The 20,401-nt window shown below is 27.6% G+C and overlaps 1 protein-coding gene across 1 annotated transcript in view; it reads left to right on the forward strand.

Moving 5' to 3' along the window:
* Positions 1–378: 378 nt before the first annotated feature.
* The window catches only part of LOC119614024 (dual specificity tyrosine-phosphorylation-regulated kinase 2), a 39,458-nt gene continuing 19,435 nt past the window's right edge, over positions 379–20,401 (forward strand). Inside the window, exons 1-4 of the mRNA XM_037970103.1 lie at positions 379–583; positions 653–1,070; positions 1,601–1,770; positions 1,845–2,122. Of these exons, the coding sequence (XP_037826031.1) occupies positions 560–583; positions 653–1,070; positions 1,601–1,770; positions 1,845–2,122 (890 nt within the window). The 5' untranslated portion in view covers positions 379–559. The remainder of the gene's footprint in view (positions 584–652; positions 1,071–1,600; positions 1,771–1,844; positions 2,123–20,401) is intronic.

Raw genomic sequence — 20,401 nt, forward strand, 5'->3', positions numbered from 1 at the left:
CATGAAGAATTTCAAAATTTAAGGGAGTTTTGGGTTTTAGACACATTTTAGAACATTTTTATAAAAAAATAGCAAAAGCTTTTAGAGATTTTTCATGAAAAACTTCCAAATTGGTGGAAAGTCATTAGAATTTTCTGAATAAAACTCTTTTTCTAATATTTTTATTTAAAAAATCACAAAAGCTTTTAAAGCTTTTTGAGATATTTCATGAAAAAATCTTCATCGAAAAGACTAGACTTTTAAGAAAAGATTTTTATTTAAAAATATGGTCTTGGTATGCTTAATACAGCTTTTTGAGAAAGCTTAAAGCTTTTAGAAAAGCTTTTAAACTAACTTTACTTTGATGTTAATATTTTCTTTTTATTTTGTTCTACTTTTAGCAATACGCACTTGCAGCAAACACAACACCAATGTACGCGGTTCCGGTAACTTTTAAACAGCAACCAAATTTATAAAAAAAAAATATTTAAAATAATAAAAATTAATTTTTAAAAAATTGTTAAAAAACAGCTAAACTAAAGCTGGAAATATAGAAGAAAATTGATATAACAAAAGCAAAATGTTAGATCGATGTGAAATGCCGGTAAGTAGTAGAAAAGGGAAGAAAGAAAACCATGAAAACAAAACATTAACAAAACTTTAAACATTTTAGGTTCAGATCGACAACGACAAATGTCGTCGCGATCGTGATACCCGTCTCTCAAATCCACGCCTTGATTTACCCTCCCTCTGCAATGTGGGCAGTACACGAGGCTCTTCACGTAATCATCATCATTCGAATGGTCATCATCATGGTGCAGCACTGCAGCAGCAGCAGCAACAACAACAAACCACCAACAATACACAACTACACAATCGCAGTCCATCGAATGGCAATATTAGCAATAGCATTAATAATAACAACAATAATAACAATAATTTAGGATCACCAGTGTCCTCGAATACCGTTTCCTCGCATGGCAATTCATCAAGTGGTGAGAGAGGCTCATCGACCAAGTCCAACTCTAGTACGGGTAGTGGCAATTCAGCCAGAGAAGAAATGAAATGTATCACACCAATGACGCCATCAGGTAAGGATTTTTTGGAATTTTCTTTAAAGACCTAAAAGTAGGCATTAGTTTTATTTTAATTGAGGGTGGCTAAAAGTATGCTGTACTTTTTTTCGTTTAAAAATCCCAACTGTTTTAATTATGTTGACTTTTGCTCACACAAAAAAAAGCAAATTCAATGTGATGAAAACTCTATTTCCCAGCTGGGTATTAAGGTCAAGGTTTATTTTTCCACATTAAACAAATACCTGCCACTGCTGTGCACTTCACCGAGAGAGTGCTTGGCAAATAGAGAACAAAATGTGAATGCTTTTAAACAAAATGTCAAGTATTAATTGGGCGAATTTTTATTATTTTAAAAATTTGTTCTTTCAAAAAAGCAAATAAAATAAATACGCTACAGAAATTAAAAACAAAAATACTTGTTATTACCACATTAAGTGACAGACAGAGAAAGATAGAAATAAGCAAAGCCTACTTCTCCTAGTTAAACCGCCCAAAAGTATACCATACAATTAAATATTTAATGAAATTTTTATTAAAACTTCTAGAGCTGGTTAAAAAATACAGCAATTATTTGACTGATATGGAATTTGAAGAGCTAAGAGTGTATAAGGAAATCTGGTATTTTGGACAACATGCCAATAAGAATTATTCCAATAAGGTCTCAGCATCCACCACCAATTCGGGTTATGATGATGAAAATGGCAATTATAAAATTGTAAGTAAAACATTTAAACAAAATACCATTTTCTTTAAAAATCTCCTTAATTACATATTCTACTCTCATTTCAGATTGAACATGATCATATTGCTTTTCGTTATGAAATTCTGGAAATCATCGGCAAAGGCAGTTTTGGTCAGGTTATTAGAGCTTTGGATCATAAGACCAATACCCATGTGGCCATTAAAATTATACGCAATAAGAAACGTTTCTTAAATCAGGCCGTTGTTGAATTGAATATCTTGGATGAGTTGCGTGAAAAGGATGCTGATGGATCTCATAATGTTATACATATGTTGGATTATATGTATTTTAGGAAACATTTATGCATTACATTTGAATTGATGAGGTAAGTGGGGAACTTGAGAAATTTTTGGACTTTTCTTAAAACTGAAATAAGCGATTTACTTCAGTTAAAGTTTAATTATAAATATGTCAGTTCTAGTTCAACTTCTGTTCTAGTTCAAATTCTGTACTAGTTCTGTTCTAGTTCAACTTCTGTTCAGGCACTGTTCTAGTTCTGTTTTAAGTAGTTTAGTTCTAATTCAGACCTAGTTCTGTTCTAGTTCAGTTCTATTTCAGTTCTAGTTCTGTTCTAGTTCCGTTCTAGTTCTGTTCTAGTTCTGTTCTAGTTCTGTTCTAGTTCTGTTCTAGTTCTGTTCTAGTTCTGTTCTAGTTCTGTTCTAGTTCTGTTCTAGTTCTGTTCTAGTTCTGTTCTAGTTCTGTTCTAGTTCTGTTCTAGTTCTGTTCTAGTTCTGTTCTAGTTCTGTTCTAGTTCTGTTCTAGTTCTGTTCTAGTTCTGTTCTAGTTCTGTTCTAGTTCTGTTCTAGTTCTGTTCTAGTTCTGTTCTAGTTCTGTTCTAGTTCTGTTCTAGTTCTGTTCTAGTTCTGTTCTAGTTCTGTTCTAGTTCTGTTCTAGTTCTGTTCTAGTTCTGTTCTAGTTCTGTTCTAGTTCTGTTCTAGTTCTGTTCTAGTTCTGTTCTAGTTCTGTTCTAGTTCTGTTCTAGTTCAGTTCTAGTTCAGTTCTAGTTCAGTTCTAGTTCTGTTCTAGTTCTGTTCTAGTTCTGTTCTAGTTCTAGTTCTAGTTCTAGTTCAGTTCTAGTTCGTTCTAGTTCTGTTCTAGTTCTGTTCTAGTTCTGTTCTAGTTCTGTTCTAGTTCTAGTTCTGTTCTAGTTCTGTTCTAGTTCTGTTCTAGTTCTGTTCTAGTTCTGTTCTAGTTCTGTTCTAGTTCTGTTCTAGTTCTGTTCTAGTTCTGTTCTAGTTCTGTTCTAGTTCTGTTCTAGTTCTGTTCTAGTTCTGTTCTAGTTCTGTTCTAGTTCTGTTCTAGTTCTGTTCTAGTTCTGTTCTAGTTCTGTTCTAGTTCTGTTCTAGTTCTGTTCTAGTTCTGTTCTAGTTCTGTTCTAGTTCTGTTCTGTTCTAGTTCTGTTCTAGTTCTGTTCTAGTTCTGTTCTAGTTCTGTTCTAGTTCTGTTCTAGTTCTGTTCCAGTTCTGTTCTAGTTCAACTTCTGTTCCAGTTCTGTTCTAGTTCAACTTCTGTTCAGGTACGGTACTAGTACGGTACTAGTTCTCTTATAAGTAGTTTAGTTCTAGTTCTGTTCTAGTTCTGTACTAGTTTTGTTCTAGTTCAGCTCTAGTTCTGCTCTAGTTCTGTTCAAGTTCTGTTCTAGTTCTGTTCTAGTTCTGTTCTAGTTCTGTTCTAGTTCTGTTCTAGTTCTGTTCTAGTTCTGTTCTAGTTCTGTTCTAGTTCTGTTCTAGTTCTGTTCTATTCTTTACTAGTTCAGTTCTAGTTCTGTTCTAGATCTAGTTCAGTTCTAGTTCTGTTCTAGATCTAGTTCTGTTCTAGTTGAGTTGTAGTTCAGGCAACATTTTCTTAAATTTCTTTAGCAACAAGTCCAGAAATTATTGCTCTCTGTAACAAATCCCCTTGTATTTATTGAAACGCCTTAAAATATGCTCATTAATTTTCATTATGATACCCTTTATAACATACTCTAGTAATTGCTATTATGAAACGCCTAAATGTATACTTTTGCTTTTAAAGTAAATATGTATTTATGTACTTAATATATGTTGGCAAACACAAATAAAATGTTTTTAATTTAAGCTGTGTAAATTTCAGTTGTTTTTTGTGTAATTATTGTTGTGTTGTTCTTGTTATTATTATGATATTTATGTTGTTGTCATTGTATAAAACTTAAACACAACATGATGTTAGTGGGTGTTTATTTTTTTTATACTTTTTTTCGCATTAGTTACACTTGTCTTTGTTGATTTTGTTAGTGCGATTTAATGGAAACACATACATTTTTATTAGTTCTGATTAAAAGAAGACGAAGAAGAAGAGAAGAATTTTATGTAGAAAACGTGTTAAACGTGTAATTTGTGGGAGGTTACGCCCATTATAACGAAATTGTATATGTAATTTGTAACTGTGGCATACTTTTAGGCGTACGTTTATACTTTTTTCTTTAGTTTGAAGTTATTTGTAGTTTTCTTTTCGAAAAATTATAAATTATAAAAGAACAAAATAACCAACAAAGTTTTCAATACATTTTTATGTATAAATTTTCTCTAAAAAAACTTTCTAACAAGGAAATATTATGCATTTTTATATTATAAAAAAGAGAATCAATGTTGGCAAGAGTTTCTTGTTGCTTTTTAGTTTATTACTTTTTTGCTATTTTAAATAAAAATAGGAAACTTTTGCTGTTTTACATTTTACAAAATTTCTTTCTTTTAAATAAACAATTTTGTGTAGTTGTTAAGCCTTAAAGTTAGACATTAATTTTATGTAAAAATATTTTAAAAAATATGCTAAGGCTTTGGCAAAAAAAGACAACAAAGAAAGTTTTTACCAGCAGACCCATAAATTATCACATTGACAATGTTGAAAAGATATTGCACACAAAAACAACAGCATACTTTATATTGCTTACACAAAAACAAATATTTAAAGTATACTTTAAGGGATCATAAAAAGTAATATTTGTTAACAAACAAATAAGAAAAGTTGTCTTATAAAAATTTCTTTAATTTTCCATACACTTAGTAAAAACCTTTAACAAGTTCAAAAAACTTTTTAATATTTCTTTAATAAGCAGATTTATAGATTTGTTTACTTTATTTTAAGCTCTTAAGGTTTTTTCAACTTTTCATAACCACAACCTTGAATTTAATTTCTTTGCTAAACTAGACAGCAAACAAAACAAAGCTATTTCAATTATTTGATCCATAAAGTAGGTGTATAATTGTATAAAAACAACAAAAAAAAAATCCCAACAAAATTTCAACAATATACTGAACTTAACCTTAAACAAAAGACCTTAAAACAACAATAACACAACAACAGATTTTTGTTCTTTTTTTCTAAATATTTTTTGCTTCTAACTTAACCAAAAGTCATTTTGCAAATACATATTTAACCAGCTAACAAAATGTATAGCATACCCTTAAGGCGCTTTGTTTGCAGTTTAATTCATATTTGCTTTAACGTCATAATTTTGTTAGTGTTTTCTAGCTGTTGTTTTGTTGCAAATCAAATAAATATTTATAATATTTTTGAAATCCTTTAATAGAAAAAAATGCCAACAACAGGCCAAAATCATGATAAAATTTACAAAAAAATATTTGAACTTGCATGTCATTGAACGTTTACCCCATAAACACCCCTACCCCGATTTAGGTTAAATGACAAAAATTACAGTGTTTCTAAATTTCTATAAAAAAATTTGTATAAAAAAAATTATAAAAAGAATTATAAAAAAAAATTATGTTAAGACATAATTTTTTGTCATGACATAATTTTTCTATGTTAAGACATTGGCACATTTTTTCAGAAATATTTTTCCTAAACTTTAATTTCTTTAGAAAATTTCTGAAAAAAATTTTTGTCTTGACAAAAATTTCATTAGAAAATTTTGTCTTGACATAAATTTCTTTAGAAAATTTTGTCTTGACATAAATTTCTTTAGCAAATTTTGTTTTTGACATAATTTTTTTTTTTAATTTTTCCTAGACATAAATTTCTCAAACACAATTTGTCGTATATATAAATTTATTTAGTACAATATGTCTTGACATACATTTTTTTTAGAAAATTTTGTCTTGACATAATTTTTTTTTTGAAAATTTTTGTCTGGACATAAATTTCTTTAGAAAATTTTGTCTGGACATAAATTGCTTTAGAAATATTTTGTCTTGACATAAATTTCTTTAGAAAATTTTGTTTTGACATAAATTTCTTTAAAAAAATTTTGTCTTCGACAAAAATTTCTTAAGAAAAATTTGTCTTAACATAAAATTCTTTAGAAATATTTTGTCTTGACATAAATTTCTTCAGAAAATTTTGTCTTCGGCATAAATTTCTTTCGAAAATTTTGTCTTAGACATAAATTTATTGAACAAATTTTGTCTTGACATAAATTTTTTTAGAAAAATTCGGTCTTGAAATACATTTCTTTAAAAAAATTTTGTTTTGATAAAAGTTTCTTTAGAAAATTATATCTTGACATACATTAATTTAGAAAATTTGTTCTTGACACAAATGTCATTAGAAAACTTTGTCTTGATATAAATTTCTTTAGAAAATTTTGTCTTGGACATAAACTTCTTAAGAAAATTTAGTTTTGACATAAATTTCTTTAGACAATTTTGTATGGACATGAAATTCTTTAGTAGATTTTGTCCTGACATAAATTTCTTTAGAAATTTTTCTCTAAGACATAAATTTCATTAGTAATTTTTGTCTCGACATAAATTTCTTTAGAAAATTTTGTCTAAAACATAAATGCCATTAGTAAACATTGTCTTGACATAAATATCTTTAGAAAAATATTGTCTTGACATAAATTTCTTTAGAAAATTTTGTCTGGACATAAATTTCTTTAGAAAAATTTGTCTTAACAAAAATTTCTTTAGAAAAATATGTTTTAACATAAATTTCTTTAGAAAGTTTTTGTCTGGACATAAATTTCTTTAGAAAAATTTGTCTTAACATAAATTTCTCTAGAAATATTTTATCTTGATAAAAATTTCTTTAGAAAATTTTATCTGGACATAAATTTTTTTAGAAAATTTTGTCTGGATATAAATTTCTTTAGAAAATTTTGTTTTGACATAAATTTCTGTAGAAAATTTTGTCTGGACATACATTTCTTTAGAAAATTTTGTCTTGACATAAATTTATTTAGAACATATTGCCTTAGACATACATTTCTTAAGAAACTTTTGTCTTAGACATAAATCTGTTTTTGTCTTGACATAAATTTCTTTTGAAAATTTTGCCTTGACATACATTTCTTTAAAAAAATTTTGTGTTGACATAAATTTATTTAGAACATGTTGCCAAAAATTTTGTCTTGACATAAATCTCTTTGGAAAATATTGGCTAAGACATACATTTCTTGACATAAAATTCTTTAGAAAATTTTTTTAAATTCTTCTGTCAAACAGTGTAATCCCTTGCTATTTTCGTTAGTTATTACCCAAATCAAATTAATATACAAATAAGTTTATGAACTCAATCTCCCTCCCTATATAACCCCCTTAAAACAACTTAATATAAATACTAACTAAAAGCATTCCCCCTCCTACCAATTCGCCATGTAAACATGCATTTGAATTCAAGTTCATGCATGCATTACATTTACAATGTAAATGTTATTGTTGCTTGATATCAATCTATTAGAAATGCATGCTTTTAGGCTTTTTTCTGTTGTGTTGTGTTGCCATAATGCAGATTTAATATTATTATAATAATAATGAATCAAATAAGGAAACAAATTTCGTTTGTAGGGGAGGGAAAACGTTCATATAAATCCTTTATGTCTGTTTCTATTGATTTTAACTTAGTTGTTTGTATAGATGGGTGCATGTTTTTTAGTTGTTGTTCTTTTATTGGCATATTATGACATTTTGACGATTTGTTCTTTTTTTTATGGGTTGGTAATGATTTCAATAAAAATATGGTTAAGGGAAAAAAAGAACTAATAATTAAGGCAAACTTTGTTTAGAAATAATTGGCAATAAAGAAGAAAGACAGATTTCTTTAGAAATGTTTGTTATGAGAGAAAATTTCTTAAGCCATTTATGTCATGAGAGAAAATTTCTTTAAAAATTTATGTTTCAAGAACTTAATTTTCTTGTGTATTTTCCTCAAACCTTTTTCCCAAAAACTGCTACTGCAATTTCTTTTTATTATTGTTGGCCATAATATGTATTTGAGTTTATGGTCAACACTTTATTACATTGGATATTTACTATATCAAAACATGCTTGGGCATACATGCAAACATACAAGCACTAGCCAGACTGAAATAAGTGGTGGGGAGACGACATGTAATCTTATAAAGGCATTTTAAAAACCCGGTTTATATGATAATATTAACACACACATAAGCTAATCTACGACAACAATAGCAACTAAATGACACAATAAATTGGATGTTTTACCACTACGGCACATAAAAAATTCAAATAAAAGTGGAAATACACTGAGGACTTCAAAAATAGAGGAAAAAAACAAAAATTTCCTAAAAAAATTTAAGGCAAGACAAAATTTTCTAAAGAAATTTAAGGCAAGACAAAATTTTCTAAAGAAATTTATGTCAAGACAAAATTTTCTAAAGAAATTGATGTCAAGACAAAAAGTTCAAAAGAAATCTATATCGAAGATAAAATATTCTAAAAAATTTTATGTAGAAACAAAATTTTCTATAAACATTTATGTCAAGACAAAATTTTGTAAAGAAATTTCTATCAAAGATAAAATTTTCTAAAGAAATTTATGTCAAGACAAAATTTTCTAAAGAAATTGATGTCAAGACAACAAGTTCAAATGAAATGTATATTGAAGATAAAATTTTCTAAAAAATGTTATGTGAAAACAAAATTTTCTGAAGAAATTTATGTCAAGACAATATTTTCTATAGAAATTTATGTCAAGACAAAATTTTGTAAAGAAATTTCTATCAAAGATAAAATTTTCTAAAGAAATTTATGTCAAGACAAAATTTTTTACAGAAATATATATCAAGACAAAATTTTCTAAAGAAATTTATCTCAAGACAAATTGTACGAAAGAAATTTATGTCAAAACCAAATTTTTGAAAGAAATTTATGTCTAAGACATTATTTTCTAAAAATATGTATGTCTAAGAGAAAAATTTCGAAAGATAATGATGTCAAGACAAACTTTTCTAAAGAAATTTATGTCTAATACAAAATTTTTTAAAGAAATTTATGACTGATACAAAATTTTCTGAAGAAATTGATATCAAGACAAAATTTTCTAAATAAATTTATGTCTAAGACAAAATTTTTTTAAGTAATTTATGTCAAGACAATATTTTTTTAAAGACATTTATGTCTAAGACAAAAGCTTCTAAAAAAATTTATGTCAAGGCAAAATTTTCTATAGAAATTTATGCCGAAGACAAAACTTTCTAAAGATATTAATGTGAAGACAAAAATTTTCTAAAGAAATTTATGTCTAAGACAACATTTTCTAAAGATATTTATTTCAAGACAAAATTTGAAATAATGAAATTATAAAATTTTCTACGGAAATTTATGTCAAGACAAAATTTTCTAAAGAAATTTATGTCTAACATAAAATTTTCTAAGGAAACTTATATCAAGATAAACATTTCTAAGAAAATTTATTTCAAGACAAAATTTTCTAAAGAAATTTATGTCTAAGGCAAAAATTTCTAAAGAAATTTATGTCAAGACAACATTTTCTAAAGAAATTTATGTCTAACACAATATTAGATTTCAATATTTCTAAATAAAGCCGTCAATTGTGACCTCAGTGTCTGCCGTTACGTTGTAATGTCCATACAAACATGTCTATGTAGTATATATTTTCTATAGCTGTCATTTTTTCACCTCTATATAGTGTTTAGGGAGGGGGAGGAGTAGTGTTTTTATTATACATATTTCTATTATTTTCAGCCCCTAAATTGAGAGCAAAAACACTATTGCCAATAGTAGTGTTGACAACAAAAAAAGGCTAAGAGACAACGACTAGAAATCTAGGTTATTGTGCAAATTGCCACTACTTTTACCATGTTTGTTAACAATTTGCAAGGAAGCAAATATAGAAAAAAATATATATACAAAACTATCTATCTACTATCAGATAAATATTTACAATGTTGACCTATTGACATTCTTAAAGGCACAGAAAAAAAGACCACATATGTATATAGAAAGTGAAATGAAAAAAATAAATTTTATTAGTTTTCAAGTAATTTGTTCGAGGAGAAATGAATAAGAGAAGAAAATACGTAAATTATAGTATTGCTTTGGTCTCATATCACCTAAAGAAAGGTGTCTTTGTAAATATTTCATTAATGGGTTTTGCGTCATAGTTTATTTTTTCTCTTGATTTGAAAACATTTAATTTGATTCTATAGCAATTTATGTAAGTTGTCAATAAGTAAATTAATTAACCTTCAATGCTGCCCTAAGCTTTTTGCCACTACCAACAGTTAGCAGTTTAGTTAATTATAGAGGTAAAGTGTAAGGGATTGTTTTTTTTTTTTTTTTTTTGTTGTTGTAAAGGAGATAGGAATTACAAATTGTTTTCGTAATTGAATAATTTAGAGGGTGTTTTAGGTGAAATGAAAGAAAAAAAAAGGCTAAAAATAGGCAATCGTTTTGATGCAAAAATAAGGCAACATAAAGTAATAGCAGTTATACAGATTTCTATGTCTAAGACAAAATTTTATAAAGAAATATATGTCAAGGCAAAATTTACTAATAGAATTTATTTCCAAGATAAAACTTTCTAAAGAAATTTATGTCAAGACAAAATATTCTAAAAAACTTTATGTTAGGACAAATTTTTTTTAAGGAAATTTATTTCAATATAAAATTTTTTAAACAAATTCATATCAAGACAAAATTTTTTAAAGAAATTTATATCTTAGACCAATTTTTTCAAAGAAATTTATGTCTTTATGTAAGATAAAATTTTCTTAAGAAACTTTTGTCAAGATAAAATTTTCTTAAGAAATTTAAATCAAGACAAAATTTATGTCTAAGATAAAGTTTCCTAATGAAATTTATATCAAGACGAAGACTACTAAAGAAATTTATATTCAGACAAAATTTTCCTAAGAAATTTATGTCAAGACAAAATTTTTTTAAGAAATTTATGTTAAGACAAAAATTTCTAAAGAAATTTATGTTAAGACAAAACATTCTAAAAAATTGTGTCTAAGATTCTAAGGAAATTTATGTCAAGACATAATTTTTTAAGAAATTTATGTGAAGACAAAATCTTCTAAAGAAATTTATGTCGAGACAAAATTTTCTAAAGAAATTTTTGTCTAAGATAAAGTTTTCTAAAGAAATTTTCTAAGGAAATTTATGTCAAGACAAAATTTTCTAAAAAAATGTATATTATGACAAAATTTTCTAAAGAAATTTATGTCTAAGACAACATTTACTGAAGAAATTTATGTCAAGACAAAATTTTCTAAAGAAATTTATGTCTAAGATAAAGTTTTTTAAAGAAATTTATGTCTAAGATAAAATTTTTTAAAGAAATTTATGTCAAGACAAAATTTTCTAAAAAAAATTATGCTAAGACAAAATGTTCTAAAGAAATTTGACATGTTATAATGAAATTTATGTCTAAGACAAAATTTTCTAAAGAAATTTATGTCTAAAACAAAATTTTCTAAAGAAATATATGTCTGAGGAAAGATTTACTAAAGTAATTGGTGTCCAGATAAAATTATCTTAAGAAATATATGTCAAGACATAATTATCTAAAGAAATTTATGTCAAGACAAAATTTTTAAAGAAATTTATGTCAAGACAAAATGTTGTAAATAAATGTATGTTAATTTTCTACAAAAATTATGTGTAAGACAAAATTTTCTAAAAATATTTATGTCAAGACAAAATTTTCTAAAAATATGTACGTCAAGAAAAAATTTTCTAAAAAAAATGTATGTCAAGACAAAATTTTCTAAAGAAATTTGTGTCTAAGATAAAATTTTCTAAGGAAATTTATGTCAAGACATAACTTTTTAAGAAATTTATGTCAAGACAATTTTTTTTAAATTTATGTCAAAATAAAAAAAATGTATGTCAGGACAAAATATTCTAAAGAAATTTATGTTTAAGAAAAAATTTCCTAAAAAAATTTATGTCAAGACAAATTTTTCTAAAAAAATATATGTCAAGATAAAATTTTCTGAAAAAAATTTATGTCAAGACAAAATTTGCCTAAAAAAGGTATTAACATTTTTATTATTAAAAGAAAACTAACAATTAACTTGTTTACAATTTTACGACACACTCAATAGCTAATATTTTAATAACCCTCTAACATATGCTATAGATTTTTTATAGACCACTTAAATATACACACTATTAACCAAAGAAACCCAATAAATGTTAAATAGTTTTAACCTGATTTATGGATTTTTTTATAAACACATATGTATGTTCATAAATACATAAATGATTTAACCTGTTGTTGTTGAAACAATAATAGAAAATTTAATTGATTATAGTTAAGCAGCAAGAGGGTGGAAATGTGTGAATGTGTTTGTGTGTTTAGAGGTAGAAAGAAAAATAAGTAAAAACAAATAATTCATGCTTTCTGAAACGCAAACGTGTGCAATTGTAACCCATAGATGTCAAACAATCTGACATTATCGCAAAAATTGTGATTCGCACGCGATGCACTTTTTTTCTTCTAATGTTTAAAAGCGAAACAGAGAAAAAAAACTAAACAATAAACCGCAATAATACCAGAGTGGAAAGAAATACAAAAACCTTTACATACTTTTAGGTGTTCGCGTATGTGAGTGTTTTTTTTTTTTTTGATATTTACCTTTGGGTAAAAGTTTTTCTAACATTTTACAAATACCAGGAAACACACAAGCACGTGTTCAAATTATAGAAAAACTATCATAATTTAAATGTTTGTTTTGAAGGTCATAGTTATAAAGCAATTATTGTTTAGCCAACTTTTAGGCTTATTGATAAAATTAGCTAGAAAATTAAGAAGCTATTTTAAGAAAAACTGTAATAAACAATCTATATTTTCCTTGGAAACTTTGTTTAAAACTATATTTCCTTTAACTTTCTGTTTATTTCAAGTTTTTACAGTTTTATTTCCTTCTTTTTATTAACAAATTCTACAACTTTTCTTTAAACAATTTAATTACTTTAAAACACGTTTTTAACTAAATAAAAATTGACATTTTCGCCTTTCAAAACTATATAAACTTTCACTCTTTCTCTCTCTCTGCTAGTTAGTGGCTGTCACTACCTTTTAATATTTCAACATGTTGTCATTAAAATTTTCTTTGCAGTTCTTTTGTTATAAAAAAAGAATTCTTAACAAAACCACACGCAAGTATAATTAAACGCTGTAAAAATGGCATAAAAAAACTAAATTATAAATTCGTTTACTTGCCTAAAATTAGGCAACAGTATAAACTACAAGTCTTACGCTGACAATGAAAGTTGTGAAACAATCTAAGTTAATGGAAAATAGATGTTTTAGTGACCAATAATATATATAAAAAGTTCAACAGTTAGTCCGTCTTTCCCTTCAGGGGTTTTAAAGTAAGAAAGTTTATTACTATTTTATAAGCCTAAAATTAGGCTATAGTTTTGCAAACCTCAGTTTTTAAAACTATAAAGAAGTAGTTGTTGTATATTTTGTAAAGAAATCGGTTTTATAATGTCCTTCCTTACGTCACAACGTTTCTCCAGAGAACAATATTTTTTTTTAAAGAAATTTCATCAGGATTTGGCTATTTATGCCCCTTAAGGTAGGCAATGGAAAGCTGTGTCTAATAAATTCGCAAACACCAAATGTCCAGCTATAAACTTCTGTGAACAAATCACTTTTTAATGTCCTTCTTTTCAATCGCTATGATTTGCTTAGAACTTATGCTTTTCCTAACGCCTAAAATTAGGCAATATTACAGGAAAGTATAAAATATCGCCTTAAATAGTTTTTGGTAATGGAAAACACTTCTACATTTCACTACTCTATAGAGAAATTGTCTTTATTAAGTCTGTCCTTCCACACATAGAATGAGATTGAATTTCCTTTAATGATTTTTTTCTTTCGCCTAAAACTAGGCAACATAATTATTATAGTTTTTGGCAATAGAAAACACTTCCAGATATTACTAGTCTATAGAAAATTTATCTTTATAAAGTCCGTCCTTCCACACAGAGAATCAACTTAAGATATAGAAATAAATTTTAAAAATTTCTTTACACTGGCCTAAAAGTAGGCAACATTGGTTATTGGTAAAAAAGGAGAATATAAAAAATGTTTACTTTATACTCTTCTCCCAAGATATTACTCTTATTATGTCGGTCCTTCTGTCAGTACGATTTATAAGAAAGTCAAACTAAACAAACTTTTCTAAGACATTTTTTGAAGCCTAAAATTAGGCAATATTACAAAAGAATTGTCTTAAACAGCGTTAAGAGAAGAGAAAATTAATTTCCTTTGTATTATTCCATAAAGATATTGTCTTTAATTCCTTAAACAGTCTAGTAAAAACATCTTTTACATTGTATTCTTCCCTATAGAAATATAAATGGTTTTTATTAAGTCCATCTGTCAGTGCACGGAATCAGTTTAAGAGAAAATACAATACATTACAAAGAATTGCCTAAAATTAGGCAAACAAATGTATTGATTAGTGCTGTGCAGCTGTTTATATCTTTACTTGCACTCTTCTTTAGAAAAATCATTTTATGCTGTCCGTTTTTACTGTTTGTTTTGATTTCATAAAGCATAGAGTAATCATTTTTATAATGTCCTTCGTTCCTGTTTCTTCGATCGCATAAATGAAACCACAAAAATATTATGAGACTTTCTTGTTTTTGCCTAATATTAGGCTAGAAAAAGTGTGCATTAATTCTTTATAACAGGAAATGGTTTTATTTGTTACGTTCTTAAACACAATTTACTCGTAGAGTGTCTGTCCTTCCGTCTATCCGTTTTGCTAAAGGAGAAAGTTAAATTCAAATAAATTTAAGAAAGTTTTCTTGTATCCGCCTAAAATTAGGCAGCGACATTTGTTCAGCAGTTTTCTATAATCGAAAGTAGTTTCTTTTGCTGCTTTACTGAAAGCTAAATATTTCTATAATGTCTGTCGTTCCATCTAGTCGATAAGGTAAAGCAGGATTTTAAATCGAAATAAATTTTAGAAATCGAAATAAGTTTTATAAATCGCCCAAAATTAGGCAACAAAATGTGTTACTTGGAGAACTGCAACCAAAAATAGTTAAACTTGCTGCTCTTCTATTCACAATTCATTTTTAAAATGTCCGTTGTTCTGTCTAGTCAATCAAGGCAAATAACACAAATCAAATAAGTAATTTTTTAAAATATATTACATATTTACCTAAAATTATGCAACAAAATATATTAACTAAAGTATTGTAACAGAAAATACTTTCATTTCCCAATTTTTTCTACAGAAATGGCTTTTAAAATGTCCGTCACTCCATATGTTAAAGAAAAATGTTAAAACCAAATAAATTGCGTAAAATTTTTCTTATTCGCCCAAATTTATGCAACAGTATATGTCAAACATTGTACTGTAATTGAAAGTAATTTTACTAGCGACATTGTACACAAATCATTTTTGTAGTGTCCGTGGTTCTGCCTATTCGGTCAGATTAAAGACGAAAGTTAAATTCAAATAAATTTTATAATAATTTTACTGTTTTCCTAAAATTATGCAACAAAATATATTAACTAAAGTATTGTAGCAGGAAATACTTTCACTTTCTCGAAAAATTGTCTTTTAAATGTTCGTCATTCTGTCTGCTCATTAGATCGAAGTAGATTATTAAACCTAAATATGTTTTAGAATGATTTTATATATTTTCCTAAAATTAGGCAACAGATTACCTTACCGTGAGTATTGCAGGCAAAAACATTTCACTTTTAAAGGTTCATTAGATAAAGGTTACCTTGCTAAGGCTGTCATTCTATTTGTTCATTAGATGAAAGTAAAATATTAAACTTAAATACATTTTGGAAAAGTTTTAGATATTTGCCTAAAATTAGGCAACGGTATATACAATATAATACATAGGAATAGAAAATATATAGTTCTTGATAATTTTCTTTATAGAAATTGTGTTTAAAATGTCCGTCAGGCTGTCTATTGGTAGAAGCAAAGGAAAAAGTTTGAGTTTTCAAAAAAAATATATAAAGTTTTGCCTAAAATAAGGCAACAAAAAGTGAAACTTTTCAGTCGTTTTTTATATTTAATTTGATGAAATCAAATTAATAAAAAGAAATCTTCATTTTATTACTTAATTAAACTTTTTTTTATTGTAATTTTTTGAAAAATTTTGCCAAAATCAAAATTTCTAAAATTTGCCTAAAATTAGGCAACAGTTTTTGTTTCCTAGATAACAGGCGCTACAAACAACGCACAAATTAAGTTTTAATAATATGGACTAGCTAATTTTCCTAGCTTTCTTACTCATAAATATTCTGTAACATTTTATTGAAAGAATTCCTAGTAAACCTGTCTGTCCGTCCGTATTAGTTGGATAAAGAAATTTTTATAAAAATTGCTTAGTTTTGTTAACAATTACGGAAAATTTTGGTTAAAAAGTGGTATTTATGGTCCTTTCTTTATACATATTTGTTGGTTTTATTAATTTGTGTGCTTTATACCCCTTAAAGTAGGCTATATTTTAATTGTTATACTTACTTTCCTGTTACGCTTATAATTAAGCCCAAAAAATTGCCAAAAAGTGTAACAAATTCAGTTTCAAGGTTTCACAATTTCCTGGTGTAATAAATATTTATGAGATTTGCAAGAGATTTTTTTTCCCAAATTAACTAATGAAACCAGGTCATGAGATTTGTTAAATTTTGCTAACAACATAAGTACTTCAAAATGTTAATTAATTTCGAAATCTTTGCTCTTGAAACCAAAATAAGTAATTAATCATTTTTAGTGAATTTTTATTATTATTAAATGGCAACAAAACCCAAACAAATCTTTAGCTCAATAATAGTTAAGCAGCACGCATGTTGGTTTAACTATTATTATTAAAAAAGAACAACATCAACACTTTATTAACCAAGCCAAATTGTTCTACCACAATATTTTAATTTTTTTATAAGCCTTAAGGTATGCTTTAGTTTTATTAATTGCTGAAATTAAAGAATTTTATTTCCCCTTTACGAGTAAATCGAAATAAATAAATAAAACCTTGAAAAATTATGAAAATTTATCATTAATTTGCGTGTTGACAAAGAGTTGTGCTTTATTAAGAAACATTTAAAGAAATTGCCATAGTAGTAGTATATTTTAAGGCGGGGGTTTTTGGTTTCATTTGTTTATATTAAGGAAAACATTACTATTAATAATAATATTTATAATTATGACAAGAAAACACGCATTTAATTAAGAAAACGGGGGATAGTAGGGGTGGAATACAGCAGTAAACTTTAACAGCAACAGTTTGTTTATAAGAAATAACAAAAATTTATTTTATAGACCGTTTATAGTTACAATGAAAGGTATTATTCAAAAGAAATTTATTTATAAAATAAAAAAAACGGACAGACGAACTTTGTAAACTACCTGCCTCTAAACTTGCCGACTAGCCAAGCATATCAAAACATTCCTAATGAGCCGGTCTTTAAATCGCCATTAAAATTTTTCTCATTAACTGAATTTTCTTAGAAGTTATGGTGTAAACAAAAACTATTGCCTAATTTTAGGCAACATGTAAAAACTCTTTTTTAGACAAAATTCTGCCAAAAATTATTCAAAAAGTTATAACTAGCTATAGAAAACTAGTTATTTTATTTGTTGAACTGAAAAATTTACATATTAACTAAAAATTTCCGCAAAATTGAACAACGGAAAGACGGACTTTAAACTAATTTTCATAATTGACTCTGACAAAAAGCTCAAATCAAATTAAACTATTTATTGGGTTTTTCACAAATTCTTATAATTATTTTAAAGCCACATATTCCTCTTTCGCCCTTAGCATATGCTTTACTTTTTTATACCAATTTTCACTTTCCTTTGCTTCATTTTTAATTGAGATTTTTTTATACAGTTTTTTAATTTTATTTCTTGTTTCTCAATAATTTTGCCAATTTTCCTTTTTCCTGGAATCTACAGTTTGTAAATTCAATGTCAGTTTGTCCTCATCAAGTCTTGCTGTTTGCATTTTCTCCAAATATCTTAATATTTCTATGAATTCACACACAAAACCACCAAAAAGTGTTTTAATTGATGGTTTCGTTTTGCAGCGGCAAGCATTAAAAGAGTTGAGGTGAAGCGTGCTTACGGTTTGATAACATTGAATTGCATTTTTTTTAATTTAACAAAATAGGACAATTATATTTTTTAAACAACTAAAGCAAAATTAAAAATAAATCACAGATATTTCTAAATTTTTTGTTTAAAAAGAAAATTTTCCAGTTTAGTTTCAGTTCAGTTCTCGTTCAGTTTTAGTTCAGTTCTAGTTCAGCTCTCGTTCAGTTTTAGTTCAGTTCTGGTTCAGTTCTAGTTCAGATCTAGTTCAGTTCTGGTTCAGTTCTAGTTCAGTTCTAGTTCAGTTCTAGTGCAGTTCTAGTTCAGTTCTAGTTCAGTTCTAGTTCAGTTCTAGTTCAGTTCTAGTTCAGTTCTAGTTCAGTTCTAGTTCAGTTCTAGTTCAGTTCTAGTTCAGTTCTAGTTCAGTTCTAGTTCAGTTCTAGTTCAGTTCTAGTTCAGTTCTAGTTCAGTTCTAGTTCAGTTCTAGTTCAGTTCTAGTTCAGTTCTAGTTCAGTTCTAGTTCAGTTCTAGTTCAGTTCTAGTTCAGTTCTAGTTCAGTTCTAGTTCAGTTCTAGTTCAGTTCTAGTTCTGTTCTAGTTCTGTTCTAGTTCTGTTCTAGTTCTGTTCTAGTTCTGTTCTAGTTCTGTTCTAGTTCTGTTCTAGTTCTGTTCTAGTTCTGTTCTAGTTCTGTTCTAGTTCTGTTCTAGTTCTGTTCTAGTTCTGTTCTAGTTCTGTTCTAGTTCTGTTCTAGTTCTGTTCTAGTTCTGTTCTAGTTCTGTTCTAGTTCTGTTCTAGTTCTGTTCTAGTTCTGTTCTAGTTCTGTTCTAGTTCTGTTCTAGTTCTGTTCTAGTTCTGTTCTAGTTCTGTTCTAGTTCTGTTCTAGTTCTGTTCTAGTTCTGTTCTAGTTCTGTTCTAGTTCTGTTCTAGTTCTGTTCTAGTTCTGTTCTAGTTCTGTTCTAGTTCTGTTCTAGTTCTGTTCAAGTTCTGTTCTAGTTCTGTTCAAGTTCTGTTCTAGTTCTGTTCTAGTTCCGTTCTAGTTCTGTTCTAGTTCTGTTCTAGATCTGTTCTAGTTCTGTTCTAGTTCTAGTTCTGTTCTAGTTCTGTTCTAGTTCTGTTCTAGTTCTGCTCTAGTTCTGTTCTAGTTCTGTTCTAGTTCAGTTCTAGTTCAGTTCTAGTTCAGTTCTAGTTCAGTTCTAGTTCAGTTCTAGTTCAGTTCTAGTTCAGTTCTAGTTCAGTTCTAGTTCAGTTCTAGTTCAGTTCTAGTTCAGTTCTAGTTCAGTTCTAGTTCAGTTCTAGTTCAGTTCTAGTTCAGTTCTAGTTCAGTTCTAGTTCAGTTCTAGTTCAGTTCTAGTTCAGTTCTAGTTCAGTTCTAGTTCAGTTCTAGTTCAGTTCTAGTTCAGTTCTAGTTCAGTTCTAGTTCAGTTCTAGTTCAGTTCTAGTTCATTTCTAGTTCAGTTCTAGTTCAGTTCTAGTTCAGTTCTAGTTCTGTTCTAGTTCTGTTCTAGTTCTAGTTCTAGTTCTGTTCTAGTTCTGTTCTAGTTCTGTTCTAGTTCTGTTCTAGTTCTGTTCTAGTTCTGTTCTAGTTCTGTTCTAGTTCTGTTCTAGTTCTGTTCTAGTTCTGTTCTAGTTCTGTTCTAGTTCTGTTCTAGTTCTGTTCTAGTTCTGTTCTAGTTCTGTTCTAGTTCTGTTCTAGTTCTGTTCTAGTTCTGTTCTAGTTCTGTTCTAGTTCTGTTCTAGTTCTGTTCTAGTTCTGTTCTAGTTCTGTTCTAGTTCTGTTCTAGTTCTGTTCTAGTTCTGTTCTAGTTCTGTTCTAGTTCTGTTCTAGTTCTGTTCTAGTTCTGTTCTAGTTCTGTTCTAGTTCTGTTCTAGTTCTGTTCTAGTTCTGTTCTAGTTCTGTTCAAATTCTGTTCTAGTTCTGTTCAAGTTCTGTTCTAGTTCTGTTCTAGTTCCGTTCTAGTTCTGTTCTAGTTCTGTTCTAGATCTGTTCTAGTTCTGTTCTAGTTCTAGTTCTGTTCTAGTTCTGTTCTAGTTCTGCTCTAGTTCTGTTCTAGTTCTGTTCTAGTTCTGTTCTAGTTCTGTTTTAATTCTGTTCTAGTTCTGTTGTAGTTCTGTTCAATTTCTCCTCTAGTTCCGTTCTAATTCTGTTCTATTTCTCTTCTAGTTCTGTTGTATTTAAGGTTCTGTTCAGTTCTGCCGACCTTTAACCTTTAATTTATGTCTGAGCTCTTAATTTATGTTAAGAAACATTTTGCAAAAACAAACAAAGCTTTTGCGTGTCTGCTAAAAAGCATTGCATACTTTTAAATGCAAATAATAAATGTTTAATAC

Source organism: Lucilia sericata, unplaced genomic scaffold, assembly GCF_015586225.1.
Source record: "Lucilia sericata isolate MDLA Ls3-8-SP2 unplaced genomic scaffold, ASM1558622v1 Contig002508F_arrow, whole genome shotgun sequence".
NCBI classification, from domain to species: Eukaryota; Metazoa; Arthropoda; class Insecta; order Diptera; family Calliphoridae; genus Lucilia; species Lucilia sericata.